Genomic DNA, 15,348 nt, shown 5'->3' with positions numbered 1-15,348 from the left:
TGTGAAGCCACGCCCATTTTTGGAAGAATTGCATTATGGGCCCTAAAAGCACAGAAATAGTGTCCACTGCTTGTATACTTCGTATGTTGGCGAATTTAGTACGACATCTGGGAACTTTTAGCATACTAACTATATCCATACTATGACCAAAAGCATACAAGCATACTCAATGTTCCAATCACAAATAGTATGGATAGCGCGGTTAGTATGAGTATTCGAACAAAGCTCACCATTTGTACTCTGTTCCATTTAATTCAGTCCAGCACATTACCAATGAGCCTGACTCCTATACCTCCTCCCACCAGCTCCACTGGTACGGCCATTATTTGATATAAATTCATTAACATATAATCTTCTTTAGTAAAATGTCATACACCCTGTAATCTCTGCAGTTCCACTTACACTCATTAAAACCTACAATCTCTCTGCACATGCCAACAGCCTGGGAGGACGGGACCCACTCTCAACACACAGCTGGAACTCTTTGAAAGTCAAAATCTCGTTCACTCCCTCCCTCTCTCTCTAGAACTGAACCCCTCCTCTCTCTCTTTTCCCTCCCCAAGATGACACCCCTTCCCTCTTTCCTAGACTACACCCCTCTTCCAATCTCTCTCGACTGACACGCCCTCGTCTCTATCTCTAGATGACACCTCTCCGCTCTCCTCCTAGACTGACACCCCCTCCCTCTCTAGACTGAACCGCCCCTCCTCCCTAGACTGAACCCCCCCTCCCTAGATGACACCCCTCCCTTCTCCTCTCGTCTCTCTCTCTCGACTGACCCCCTCCTCTCTCTCTCTAGACTGACACCTCCCTCTTTTCTCTCTCACTAGACTGACCCTCTTCCCCCCTCTAGACTGAAACCCTTCCTCTCTCCTAGACCTGAAACCCTTCCGCTCTCTCTCGACTGAAACCCTTCCCTCTCTCTAGACTGAAACCCCTCCCTCCCTCTCTCTCTCTAGACTATACCTCTTCTCTCTCTAGAACTGATGCCCTCTCCTCTTCTAGACTGAACCCTTCCCTCTCTCTAGACTGAACCCTTCCTTCCTAGACTGCAAACCCCTCCCTCCCTCGCCTCCTCTCTCTCTAGAACTGACACCCCTCCCCCTCTAAGACTGAAACCTTCCCTCTCTCTAGACTGAAACCCTTCCCTCCCCCTCTCTCCCTCTCTCTAGACTGATACCCCTCTCTCTCTCTTAAGAACTGAAAACCCTTCCCTCTCTCTAGACTGAAACCTCTCTCTCCTCTAGACGAAACCCTTCCTCTCTCCCTCTCGACTGAAACCCTTCCCTCTCTCTAGACTGATTACCTCTCTCTCTCTAGACTGAACCCCTTCTCTCTCTAGACTGAAACCCTTCCCTCTCTCTCTAGACTGACAACCTTCCCTCTCTCCCTCTCAGACCTGAAAACACCTTCCCTCTCTCTCGACTGAAACCCTTCCCTCTCTCTAGATGAAACCCTCCCTCTCTCTATACCTTCCTCCTCTCTAGACTGACACCCTCCCTCCTCTCCTCTCGACTACCCTTCCCTCTTCAGACTGGACAACCCTCCCTCTCCTCTCTAGACGACACCCTCCCTGCTCTCTCTCGACTGAACCCTCCCCTCTCTCTAGACTGACACCCCCCCTCTCTCTCTCTAGACTGACACCCTCTCCCTCTCTCTAGACTGACCCCCTACTCTCTCTCTCTCTAGACGACACCCTCTCCCTCTCTCTAGACTGAACACCCTCTCCTCTCTCTCTAGACTGACACCCCTTCCCTCTCTCTCTCTCGACTGAACCCCTCTTCCTCTCTCTAGACTGAACCCCTCTTTCCCTCTCTCTAGACAGGACACCCTCCCTCTCTCTCTCTCTAGACTGACACCCCTCCCTCTCTCTCTGACACCTCTCTCTAGACTGACACCCCTCTCCTCTCTCTCTCTAGACTGAACACCCCTCCCTCTCTTCTCTCTAGACGACACACCTTCGCTCTCTCCTCTAGACGACACCCCTCCCTCTTTCTCTCTCATCTAGACTGACACCTTCCCTCTCTCTTAGACTGAACTCCCTCTCTCTCTCTAGACTGACACCACCTCTCTCCTCTCTCTCTAGACTGAAACCCTCTCCCTCTCTTCTAGACTGACACCCTCCCTCTCTCTCTAGACTGACACACCCTCTCTCTCTCTCTAGACTGACACCCCTCTCTTCCTCTCTCTCTATGACTGACACCGCCTTCCCTCTCTTCAGACTGAACCCTTCCCTCTCTCTAACTGACACCTCTCCTCTCTCATAGACTGAACCCCTCCCTCTCTCTCTAGACTGACACCCCTCTCCTCTCTCTCAGACTGAACCCCTCTCCTCTCTCTAGACTGACACACCCTCCCTCTCTCCTCTCAGACTGACACACCCCTCTCCTCTTCTCTAGACTGACACCCCTCTCCTCTCTCTAGACTGACACCCCCTCCCTCTCTCCTCAGACCTGACACCCCTCCCTCTCTCCTCTCTCTCTCTAGACTGACACCCCTCCCCTCTCTCTCTAGACTGACACCCCCCTCCTCTCATCTCCCCTCTCTCAAGACTGACACCCCGAAGTCCTTTCCCATTATTGATGTGTATTCTATTAACTGTTTGATTGTTGTGTGTGTTTTAGTGTTATCTTGTCCTAGACTTCTTACAGTGTAAGGAACCAGTATGTCATTTTGTTATTAGGGTGAACTAACTTTCTTGAAACTACGTCTTTGTTGATTGTAATTGTGTGTTATCATAATCTGATGGCTCATAGAAATTGTTACTTGTGTCTTTTCCACAGCAGTATAAGTGAAAAAAATATATATATAAATCTGTACTCACAGAAATATCCTTTATGTTTGAAGGTCTTTTTAAAGCAGCGGTCAGAGGAAACGGCTGTGTTTCTGTGACAGCCTTCGTCAGACATCACAACTTAAAGAACAGCCTTTCCGGTTTATATATATGCCTTTTAACCCCGCAGCCTAAAACTTTTTGTTACTGTATACTTTTGAGTTGAGCACGCCAGTTCCTCATTCTAGTACGAGTGATGTGCAATGTGATGGTTGATGCTGCCTCTCTCATAGCTACAGTAATATTGGTTTACACCTCAAATGTTGCATTGATATCGACTGTATGCAGATATGACCTGTATTTACTGTTTGTCTGATGTTCTCGTTCATACAGGAGCGAGACGTGACTATTGTGGATACTCTGGGGAGCTTCAACAACGTCATGAAGCTGACGAGGCAGAGAAGAGTCTCTCGATTCCCACCGGGGACCAGTATGAAATATTGTGAAAAATGTATGCACTCACTCTTGTAAGTCATTTGGATAAGCGTCGCTAATGACTTAAATGTAAATTGTAAGCCTGACCTCTGCTCTGTCTGTGGGGAAATGCTTTGCTAAATCAACCCATCTTAAAGTACACCAGCGCACACAAGAGAAGACATCGTTTGCCATAGACACCATTGAAAATGCACGTGAATTTTGTAATGATTTGGGGGTGAAGGGGGTCACTAGGTACTTACACATCCATAAATCATTACACTTATCTTATTTAATGTAAGCCTGCTGAAATGTATACATATACACAATGTCAGTTCACGCCAGTCAAACTCAATCAAGCCCAGATAAAGTATTTGAAATTATGTTAAAATGTAATACTAAGTATGTCTAAGCAATGTAAAATCAAATAAAAGCTTGTTCATCACAGAATTGTTATCAGTAATTATGAGCTATCTTTTGCATTGCATGTCTTTCATTCTTTAATTGTGTCTGCATGTATGTGTGTATGTGCATACATGCATGTTTGCGTGTGTGGTTGCGTGTACTGCATGTGTGGTGCAATGCATACATATGTGTGTGTGTTCTCTGATATATACAGGTAACTGCCAAAATAAAGGAAACACTAAATGAGGCCAGGTATATAGAAAGCCGGTGCTTCCGCAGGTGTGGTGTTCTGAGTTAATTAACATCATATGAAAATGCCTATTATTTTGGCTATAAGAGATCTCTGTGACTTTGATAGAGGGGTTCCAAGGAGCACGGGGGGGTTTAAAGTGTGTATGTGTGTCAGTCATCAGATCACAACCGAATTGAACACTTTATGGGAGATTCTGGAGTGGCGCCTGAGAGAGCGTTTTCCCACAACTATCAACAAAACACAAATGATGTAGTTTCTGGTGGAAGAACGGCGTCGCATCCCTCCAATAGAGTTCCAGACATTTGTAGAATCTATGTCAAGGTGCAGTGAAGATGTTCTGGTGGCCGCAAAGCTTCATGTTGGTGTTTACTCTATTTTACCTGTATATGTACTACTACTACTGTTCTCTACTTACATAAACAATGTATATAACAACATATTTATACAAACTAATAGAATCAAGAGGACTGTGCCTAGGGCTTTAACATGCCCTAGACCTAGGCTACACAGGTTACCTATAAATCATTTCACTTGTGACCTATAACAGATTTCAGATAAGACATGTCTTTTCATTTAATTACACCTTTAAACTTCACATGTTATCATTGATAAAGATGTATGTCTTGCAATAAAGGAATTTATCTCAAATGCTCACATGAGATCTGCATGAAGATTTAAGTTACCATGGCAACATATTTAGTCCTAAATATTCTGAAATAACTTAACCATATTGCTAAAGGAATATAATACTTGAAATTGGCACGGTGGAATTGACCGTGCTTTACTGTGACTGGGAGCAGTGGGGTATTCCAGAGACCAGGATCCTTAAATTAAAACCATTTGATCTCTTAAAATCAGGGTTTATTTTGAAAGCTAAACATTAATGTGTTGCTGGTTTCAAGTTAATGACACCATGCCAATTTCCAGTCTAAATTTGTCTAAAAAAAACGATACTTCAGAATATTTAGGACAGTAACTCAATGAATCTGCCATCTGGAACAGCCCCAGGGAAAGGGAAGGGGCAAGTGTTGGGTGAAGTTGCCCCTAGATGCTGATCTTGTAGCATTTTCACCAATAATGCTTAATAATAGGATTTGGGGAGGAGAACCTGATCCTACACCTGTCAGGTGTGTATGTATAAACACAACACTGTGATTTCAGACAATTTAAAGCCACAAATCCTTGTTTTGTGATTCAGTCCAATGCGGAGGAAACATATAACCACTCTCAAAAGCCGTAGTAACAACTCTCAAAAGCCGTAGTAACCACTCTCAGAAACCACAGTAACACTCTCAAAAACCACAGTAACCATCTCAAAACCACAGTAACCACTCTCAAAAACCAACGATAACCACTCTCAAAAACCACAGTACACTCTCAAAAACCACAGTACCTCTGGGTGGAAAGGAAATTAGGGATAACTAGCTAGTTGCACAACTAAATGCCTTCAACCTTCCGCATCTAAACCCTCTGAATCACAGAGGTGCGGCGGGCTGCCTTAATCCACGTCATATGTGCCCGGGGAGCAGTTGTTGTTGGGGGCTAACTGGCTAGCTCAAGGGCTGTTCAGTTGTTGTTGGGGGCTAACTGGCTAGCTCGAGGGCTGTTCAGTTGTTGTTGGGGGCTAACTGGCTAGCTCAAGGGCTGTTCAGTTGTTGTTGGGGGCTAACTGGCTAGCTCAAGGGCTGTTCAGTTGTTGTTGGGGCTAACTGGCTAGCTCAAGGGCTGTTCAGTTGTTGTTGGGGGCTAACTGGCTAGCTCAAGGGCTGTTCAGTTGTTGTGGGGCAACTGGCAGCTCAAGGCGTTCAGTTGTTGTGGGCTAACTGGCTAGCTCAGGGCTGTTCAGTTGTTGTTGGGGGCTAACTGGCTAGCTCAAGGGCTGTTCAGTTGTTGTTGGGGGCTAACTGGCTAGCTCAAGGGCAGGACAGCAGATTTTTTCCCTAACCTTTGGCTCTGGGTTTCGAACCAGCGATCTTTCAGTTACCGCCAAACGCACTTAACCGCTAGGCTACCTGCCGCCTCTGGGTTTTCCTGTGTGTGTGTGTGAGTGTTTGTGTCTCTCTCTCTCTCTGGGGGTTAGATTGTAAGTATAACAACAAATTGATGTCTTCTGTAAGTTAAACAAAGTTCTTCTCTATTCAAGACAGAGCTGGAATCGTCCTGAGGCCATTCAGCACAGAGTACATCACCTGCAGGATGTCCATGTCCTTTCTTATGTTTCAACATGGCTACTAAATAGGTGAACCTCTCCCTGCATATATCACAGCTGTAAGGCTTCTCTCCAGTGTGAGTGCGCTTGTGTACAGCCAGTGCGTCGGTTCGGGAAAACCTCTTCCCACACTGATCACAGGCGTGAGGCTTCTCTCCAGTATGAGTTCTCTTGTGTGCAGCCAGGTTTTGTGACCTAAGACTGAAGCTCTTCCCACAGACAAAGCATGGGTAAGGTTTCTCCCCGGTGTGTGTTCGCTGGTGAATCACCAAAGAATTGTACTGAGAAAACCTCTTTCCACATTGATCGCAGACGTAAGGCAGCTCTCCGGTGTGCACACGCTGGTGTGTTGTTAAACCTTGACGGAATATGAAGCTCCTGCCACAGTCGGAGCAGTGGTACGGTTTCACTCCTTGGTGTATCTTCATGTGCGTTCTGAAGTTGCTTGGATGGTTGAAGGTCTTCCCGCACAGGTCGCAGACAATGGACTTCTCTTTACTGTGCCTTTTCTGGTGTTTCTTCAGATATATCGGATGAGAGAAACAATGCCCACACTCAGAGCAGCGGTAAGTTCTCTCCCCCCGGTCGTGGGTCAGCTGGTGAAATTTAAGATTACCTTTTGTAGTAAAAGACGCTCCACATTTATTGCAGTGGAAGGGTCTTTCGGCAGTGGGCTTGTGTTTATGTTTGTGTGCTTTCAGTAAACTGGCGTGAATGAACCGCATTCCGCAGACGGAACATTGGAATGGTTTTTCTTCAGTATGCATTCTCATATGGAAATTAAAGGATGCCGAAATACAAAACTTCTTCTCGCAGAATAGGCATTGGTAAGGCCTTTCTGCAGCAGGCATGTGTGTTTGCTCGTGGGCTTTTAGAGTGGATTTCTGAGCAAAACTTTTCTTGCACTTGGAGCATTGGAATGGTTTCTCTCCTGTGTGTTTTCTTTGATGGTTTTTGAAGGTTGATAAAAAACTGTAGCTCTTCCCGCAGTCAGAGCAGTGGTAAGACCTTTCTGCGGGAGGCTCATGTACCATTTTCTCATGTATTTTTCGATAGTGGTTCTTTGCAAAACCTTTCCCACACTTGGAGCATTGGAATAGTTTATTTTCGGTGTGGGTGCTTTGATGGATTTTCAAGCTTGATAAAACACTGAAACTCTTTCCGCAGTCAGAGCAGTGGTGAGGTTTCTTCCCAGTGTGCATCTGCTGGTGAATCTTAAGAGTCATTTTTTGACTGAAAGTCTCCCCACACTGTGAGCAGCGGTAAGGTTTCTCTCTCGTATGGATTATTCTGTGCATTTTGAGTGTCGCCGGACAGCCGAAAGTCTTCCCACACTCAGAGCAGCAGTGGTGTGGTTTCTTCCCTGTATGTCTCTGCGGTTGTTTATTGAGGTGTTTTGATGTGGGGAGACTCCAGTCTGTGTTGTCGGCATGAGGTTGTTGTTGAGGCTCCCCAGAAGATCCATGGTTGCCACGTCTCTCTTCTGTGTGAAAGTGACAAACAAACAGTGAATACAGTTTGTCCAACAGAAGAAAGTGACATCATATTGAGGTATTACAGTCCCTTCCAAAAGTATTCACACCCCTTGATTTTTTCCACATTGGTTGTGTTACAGCCTGAATTTACACACATATACCCCACAATATCAAGGTGGAATTATCTTTTTAGAGATTTTTACAAATTAATAAAAAATGAAAAGGTGAAATGTCTTAAGTCAACCCATTTGTTTTGGCAAACGTAAATAAAGTTCAGGTGTATGATTTWTTTTATTTTATAAAACAGACCTTGAATAACCCTTGRAGCCTGGTGAAGTTATTAAATACACTTTGGATGGTGTATCAATAAACCCAGTCACTACAAATATAAAGGCGTCTTTCCTAACGCGGTTGCCGGAGAGGAAGGAAACTGCTCGGTAATTGAAGACTAATGGCTGTGATAGGAGAAAAGAGTGAAAAATAGGGAGCCTGTACAAGGCTCTGCATCTGTCCTCGTGCTCCTAGACCTTACTGCCGCTTTTGACACCGATCACCAGATTATTTTGGAGAGATTGGAAACCCTAGTTGGTCTAACATGGACAAGTTCTTGCTTGGTTGTCAGAAAGATATAATTTAGTCTCTGTGGATGGTTTGTCCTCTGACAAATCAATTGTAAGTTTCGAGGTGTTCCTCTAGGTTCTGTTTTAGGACCATTATTTAGTCTACTTCTTGGTGATGTCATTCGGAAACACAAATGGCAACTTTCACTGCTATGCGGACAACAAATAGCTGTAAATTTTGATGAAACATGTTGAAGCACCAAAATTGCTTACCCTGGAAGCAGATGGCAGCAAATCTTTAACTTTTAAACTGTGACAAAATGAAAATGCTAGTTCTAGGTCCCAAGAAACAAAGAAATCTGCTGTTTGATCTGACAATTAATATTGAWGGTTGTACAGTCGTCTCAAATAAAACGGTTGGACCTCAGCGTTACTCTAGACCCTGACATTTATTTTGATGAACATAGAAAAAATATTTAAAGGGCAGCTTTTTCCTCCCCATCTTTGTAACATTGCTACCCAGATAAGTTACTGCTGCTAACCACTGTGGTGTAAATGTAATATTCATTATATACTATACTGTTTAATTAGACATACTATGCTGTTTTACTTAGAGATTTGTCCATTGTTATATGTTAGTATTTTTACTGATACAGGCTAGTCTTGTGTGACTTAGTCATTAATCTGAGCGTACAGATTTATTAGCTGCTTGGGTGCAACCGCAGTATGCAACCTCCTATGTTTACGATTGGCAGGAATTTAGCTGTGTGGGAAGTGCAGGGAGGAACAGAGATATTGCGATATCAGCTATCTTGATCTACATAGACAAGCTAAATTACTTTTTACAACTCTGTTCCCAGGGCCTGATTCTGCACATCTGCTAACTGTCACAAAGATAAAGGGATGTACTTATAATAGGAGATAGACAACTTTGTTTGTTGAGCTTTCAACTCTTAACTATTCTTAGTGATGGTTGATTGCTTCATTTTTGCAAACCTTATACTAAATTGTTTAAAAATAATAATCTGCCGTCTCTCTTCCTATAGAATTTCTGCGACACCACAGCTGCTAGAATCTTGACTAGAACCMAAAAAATAACTATCATATTACTCCAGTGATAGATAGCCTCTCTACACTGACTTCCTGATAAGGCTAGGCAATGGAATGATGTGAGAGAGGATAGACAGAGAGAAGGGGCAGAGGCAGAGAGAGGTAGAGTGATGTGCGAGAGGATAGACAGAGAGAAGGGGCAGAGGCAGAGAGAGGTAATGGAGTGATGTGAGAGGGAGGATAGACAGAGAGAAGGGGCAGGGGCAGAGGCAGAGAGGTAATGGAGTGATGTGAGAGAGGGAGGATAGACAGACAGAAGGGGCAGAGGCAGAKAGAGGTAATGGAGTGATGTGAGAGARGGAGAATAGACAGAGAGAAGGGGCAGAGAGAGAGAGGTAATGGAGTGATGTGAGAGGTAAGAGGGGTGCATTGCATGTCACTGTGCTCTATGTTTAACGATTCTACAATGAAAAAATGTATTGATGCAACTTATAAAACGTTGATATCAGACTGCACTGTAATGTTAGACAACAACACTTCACAATGGTATTTAGAACCAAAACAAAACATATCCTGCTGCACTTACTTTGATGAATCACGTCTCCTTCCTCCTCCTCCTCGTCTCCTCCTCCAGCAGTTCCKCTCAACCCTGGTGTTTTCCTGCAGTCGACCAGCCGCACAGACACCCTCTTCAGACCCAGCAGTAAGGCATTACCAGGAGAGGACAGAGAGGGGGCCCCACTCACTCTCTTCTCCGGTGTGTGTCTCTCTGGAGCTGGCTCCACCTCCAGCCCTTTGCTACGCAACAAATCCCTGTCCTCCTCATCCCATTCTTCATCGCAGTCTACAGCATCCTCGTCATCAAAGGATTGGCTGGGACTCATGGGTTCCCCCTCCAGCCTTTTGCTAGGTAACCAATCCATGTCCTTCTGGTTCCCTTCTTCATCACGGTCTACAGCATCATCATCAATGGATTGGCTGGGACTCAAAGGTGCACCACTACCATCCTCCTGTATCTTTCTGATGTCCTCTTTCAGTTGAGTAACCAAGACATTCCCTGCTCCTCCGATTCCATTGAATCTGCATTTTCCCAAAGTTCCTCCAGGATTTTACGGCACAATGAGTGATGGGGATCTTTCCTTGAACATCGGAGCCATCCTTAACACCTTTCCACTGCGTTCACACAGGCAGCGTAAATTGTCCTTGGTTAAAGTGTTTAAACTCTGTTCCATTTCATCCATCAACGTTTCCCTCTCTCCACTCATATTGTCCTGCTCACGTGGCAACAACAGCAATGAAGTCAATGGCCTGTAATGAAAATGAAAGATATAGAACACATTAACGATTGCATCTGTCATTTCACCCTAAGATTTTGCTTCTTTTTACTTTGAGTGTTAAATTGGTTTAGGAATATTCAGGCATGTTTAAATTAAATATTAATGTTGGTATAGTCATAAAATGACATGAAAAAGCTATGCATGTCAAGATGACATGGTGGTTTACATCTAGGTGAGCTGGCCAGCCGCATTCTGCTTTTAAGGTTGATAGCTGATATGCTAGGGAGCCCAATGAAATGATCACTAAATAGCTAGCTAGCTATTGGACAATAGATTTCAAGGTCGAATACCACTTACATCTAGCCAGCTGGTAATTATGAAGCTAAATGTTTGCTAAATCTAGCTAGTAATCTTGTCTGCACTGCCATTGTTGGACTGGAAACAGGTTAAGTGTGTACAGGACATTTAGTACAGCTGTAGAGGTCAACAGGAAATAACTATCTATAAGATTAATTAATGTTTAAACCCCTTTTTCTGGAATTGCTTTCAGCATAAACCTGCTCTCCCCATCATACAAGGAGATGATCGAGGTGAACAGCAACACTTCAGTATTTTGTCTTCAGCTAAACCTGCTCTCCCCCATCAGTACAAGGAGATGTCGAGGGTGAACAAGCAACCCTTCAGGTATTTGTCTTTCAGCATAAACCTGCTCTCCCCCATCAGTACAAGGAGATGATCGAGGGTGAACAAGCAACCCTTCAGTATTTGTCTTTCAGCATAAACCTGCTCTCCCCCATCAGTACAAGGAGATGATCGAGGGAACAAGCAACCCTTCAGGTATTTGTCTTTCAGCATAAACCTGCTCTCCCCCATCAGTACAAGGAGATGATCGAGGGTGAACAAGCAACCCTTCAGGTATTGTCTTTCAGCATAAACCTGCTCTCCCCCATCAGTACAAGGAGATGATCGAGGGTGAACAAGCAACCCTTCAGGTATTTGTCTTTCAGCATAAACCGCTCTCCCCATCAGAAAGGAGATGATCGAGGTGAACAAGCAACCTTCAGTATTTGTCTTTCAGCATAAACCTGCTCTCCCCCATCAGTACAAGGAATGGTCGAGGGTGAACAAGCAACACTTTAGGTATTTGTCTTTGTACTGCCCTCTTAGGCCTGACTCCCCCCTATCTGAGATAACTACTGCAGCCCTCATCCTCCACATACAACACCCGTTCTGCCAGTCACATTCTGTTAAAGGTCCCCAAAGCACACACACCCCTGGGTCGCTCTTCTTTTCAGTTCGCGTACCTAGCAACTGGAACGAGCTGAACAAAACACTCAAACTGGACAGTTTTATCTCAATGTCTTCAGTCAAAGACTCAATCATGGACAATCTTTTTGACCGTTGTGGATGTGGCTGCTTTGCGTGATTATTGTTGTCTCTACCTTCTTGCCCTTTTGTGCTGTCGTCTGGTTCCAATAAGTTTTTACCATGTTGTTTGCTACCATGTTGTGTTGTCATGTGTTGCTGCCTTGCTATGTTGTTTCATAGGTCTCCTTTATGTAGCGTTGTGTTGTCTCTCTTGTCGTGATGTGTTTTGTCCTATATTTATATGTTACTTATTTTTAATCCCAGCAGGGTCTTTTGCCTTTTGGTAGGACGTCATTGTAAATAAGAATTTGTTCTTAACTGACCTGCCTAGTTAAATAAAGGTAAATAAAAAAAAATATGGGTTAATTAATGTTATTCTGGTATGCAAGGTTTGAATGTCTTGTCTATTATAGTCTGCTTTCCTCTTTAATTGTCTGGAGCCTGGTGTTGTGTGGTCAAGGAGTTTTCACTCAGATGGAACCAGGCTTCAGCTGCTGTGCAACGTAGACTTCCTTCCTCCCAGAGATGTGAAAGCATCCCCTGGACTGGACACACCCCGGCAAACATATTGAGAAGATCAGGACTTTTGCAGTGATGCCATGGACATTACATGTCCTGCTCAAGCAGACAGAAATATGCTCACAGGCTAGATTCCTTTGTCCATATCATAACATTTAGTGCTTGAAGTTAATACAGGAAGGCTGTATAGTTTAACACCATTTTTCTAATTCACAAAAACAGTAATTCAATAAGATCTAAATGCATATGCAAATGCTGCCAAATGGTTTTATTCATGTAGTATTCACTGTTCAACGATTCGCCTGCAAAATCATCCTGTTGTCCTGCATGTGGGTATTTTATATGTGGCCACCCTAAGCATGTGTCTGTACAGTTTCGCTCTGCTGCACGCAGTAAACAGACACACGAAAGCAATTGATGTTGAATTCATCGATGGGAGCGGATCAGGCTGTAATTTCATAAAGTAAATGACTCAACTGTTGACCATTTATACTCGCTTGTGTGACCTATTAGTAGTCATTTTATACTCGCTTGTGTGACCTATTAGTAGTCATTTATGAGATAATTTGAGAATAATGTTGAGATAATACATTTTGGCAAAAGTGTTAATTTTCTTATTTTTTACCCACCTTTTCACCCCAATTTGTTTATATCCAATTACGATCGAGTCATGAATCCTCCGAAACATGACCCGCCAAACAGCGCCCCTAAACACGCCAGCCACACCAATGTGCAGAGGAAACACTGTTCAGCTGACAACCGAAGTGGCGGGCCACAAAGAGCCACTAGAGCACGATGAGACTCGGGTTTGAACCAAGTAACAGCTTTGTATCAACATTAAATCTTACTAAAATCTGTTCATATACACCCCCAGGAAGAATGACACTTGTCAATTCTGACAAGCGGGCACTTAGATATGATAATTTTCATAACCTGGTTCACCAACTACTTCGCAGACAGAGTTCAGTGTGTCAAATCGGAGGGCCTGTTGTCCGGACCTCTGGCAGTCCCTATGGGGGTACCACAGGGTTCAATTCTCGGGCCGACTCTTTTCTCTGTATATATCAACGATGTCGCTCTTGCTGCGGGTGATTCCCTGATCCACCTCTACGCAGACGACACCATTCTGTATACATCTGGCCCGTCTTTGGACACTGTTAACTAACCTCCAAATGAGCTTCAATGCCATACAACACTCCTTCTGTGGCATCCAACTGCCCTTCAACGCTAGTAAAACCAAATGCATGCTTTTCAAACGTTCGCTGCCTGCACCCGCCCGCCTGACCAGCATCACTACTCTGGACAGTTCTGACCTAGAATATGTGAACAACTACAAATACCTAGTGTCTGGCTAGACTGTAAACTCTCCTTCCAGACTCATATCAAACATCTCCAATCCAAAATCAAATCTAGAATCGGCTTTCTATTTCGCAACAAAGCCTCCTTCACTCACACCGCCAAACTTACCCTAGTAAAACTGACTATCCTACCGATCCTTGACTTCGGCGATGTCATCTACAAAATAGCTTCCAATACTCTACTCAGCAAACTGGATGCAGTCTATCACAGTGCCATCCGTTCTGTTACCAAAGCCACTTATACCACCCACCACTGCGACCTGTATGCTCTAGGCGGCTGGCCCTCGCTACATATTGGTCGCCAGACCCACTGGCTCCAGGTCATCTATAAGTCTATGCTAGGTAAATCTCCGCCTTACCTTAGCTCACTGGTCACGATAACAAAACCCACCCGTAGCACGCGCTCCAGCAGGTATATCTCACTGTCGTCCCCAAAACCAGCACCTCCTTTGGCAGCCTTTCCTTCCAGTTCTCTGCTGCCAGTGACTTGCAAAAATCGATGAAACTGGAGACTTACATTCCCTCACTAACTTTTAAACATCAGCTATCTGAGCAGCTAACCGATCGCTGCAGCTGTACATAGGTCATCTGTAAATAGCCCACCAAATCTACCCACCTCATCCCATATTGTTTTTATTTACTTTTCTGCTCTTTTGCACACCAGTAACACTACTTGCACATCACCTGCCCATCTATCACTCCAGTGTTAATCTGCTAAATTGTAATTACTTCGACTATGGCTCATATGTATGCCTTACCTCCTCACGCCATTTTCTATTGCGTTATTGACTATACGCTTGTTTTTCCATGTGGAACTCTGTGTTGTTGTTTGTGTCGCACTGCTTTGCTTTATCTTTGCCAGGTCGCAGTTGTAAATTAGAACTTGTTCTCAACTAGCTTACCTGGTTAAATCAAAAAATATATAAAAAATAAAAAATAGAATGTTTGGGAATGATGTAGAATAAGGCATTTGTGAAAATTCCTAAGCAATATATTCAGCGTGTGTTGCGTGTTGGTAAATTCACCTATTCTGCATCAGGCGCACAGACCAGTGTTCTTGAAATCCGAGTAGATAGCCAGAGTGACTTTAACGAACGCTAGAGACATGCTAACTGGATAACGGTTGTTCAAGTTCAGCATAGCTAGCTAGCAAAGCGAATCACATTTCTTGCTAGCTAACCAAATGACACCTGGATCTAGTTGTAACCACCGAAAAACGATATGAGGGGTTAAAAGGCGGTCACTCCCCACTCCTCCAATGACATGACACTCCCAGCAGCTAGCTAATATGAGGCTCCGTGCTTTAAGCTTGCCACATAAACAGATACACTAGCCTATTAACCACGTCATAACTGACTTGTGATCATTGCCCTTGCTAGTTTGATTGTATGACATAACCAGTTACATTCGTCCGTTTTTGTCCAAAATATTGAGTAATTGAAACGGGCATTCCGAATATAGGCAACAAACAATGTACCGTACCAGGCCAGCTGTGATTTACAGAACATTTGTTACCTACCAGTACAGTAGAAAGGCTAGCTAGTAACATGACCAAGTGGGAAAGAAGTATACCTCGTGACTTTCGCTTGATGTTCCTTCGATAACGTTGTTTATCTCGCTTGTGTGT

At 44.1% G+C, this 15,348-nt stretch overlaps 1 protein-coding gene across 1 annotated transcript; it reads right to left on the bottom strand.

Annotated features, from left to right (window-relative positions):
* Positions 1–5,727: 5,727 nt before the first annotated feature.
* Positions 5,728–15,333, bottom strand: LOC112077821 (zinc finger protein 665-like). The gene is made up of 3 exons (XM_024144255.2): positions 15,294–15,333; positions 9,786–10,507; positions 5,728–7,597 (listed from the first exon to the last, which is right to left on the bottom strand). Exons 2-3 carry the CDS (start codon positions 10,120–10,122, stop codon positions 5,982–5,984), a joined length of 1,953 nt encoding a protein of 650 aa, XP_024000023.1. The 5' UTR covers positions 10,123–10,507; positions 15,294–15,333; the 3' UTR covers positions 5,728–5,981.
* Positions 15,334–15,348: the final 15 nt, after the last annotated feature.

The sequence above is a fragment of the Salvelinus sp. IW2-2015 genome, unplaced genomic scaffold (genome assembly GCF_002910315.2).
Source record: "Salvelinus sp. IW2-2015 unplaced genomic scaffold, ASM291031v2 Un_scaffold4944, whole genome shotgun sequence".
NCBI lineage: Eukaryota > Metazoa > Chordata > Actinopteri > Salmoniformes > Salmonidae > Salvelinus > Salvelinus sp. IW2-2015.
The sequence above is the reverse complement of the archived record's forward strand: the minus strand, read 5'-3'. Positions and strand labels throughout refer to the sequence as shown.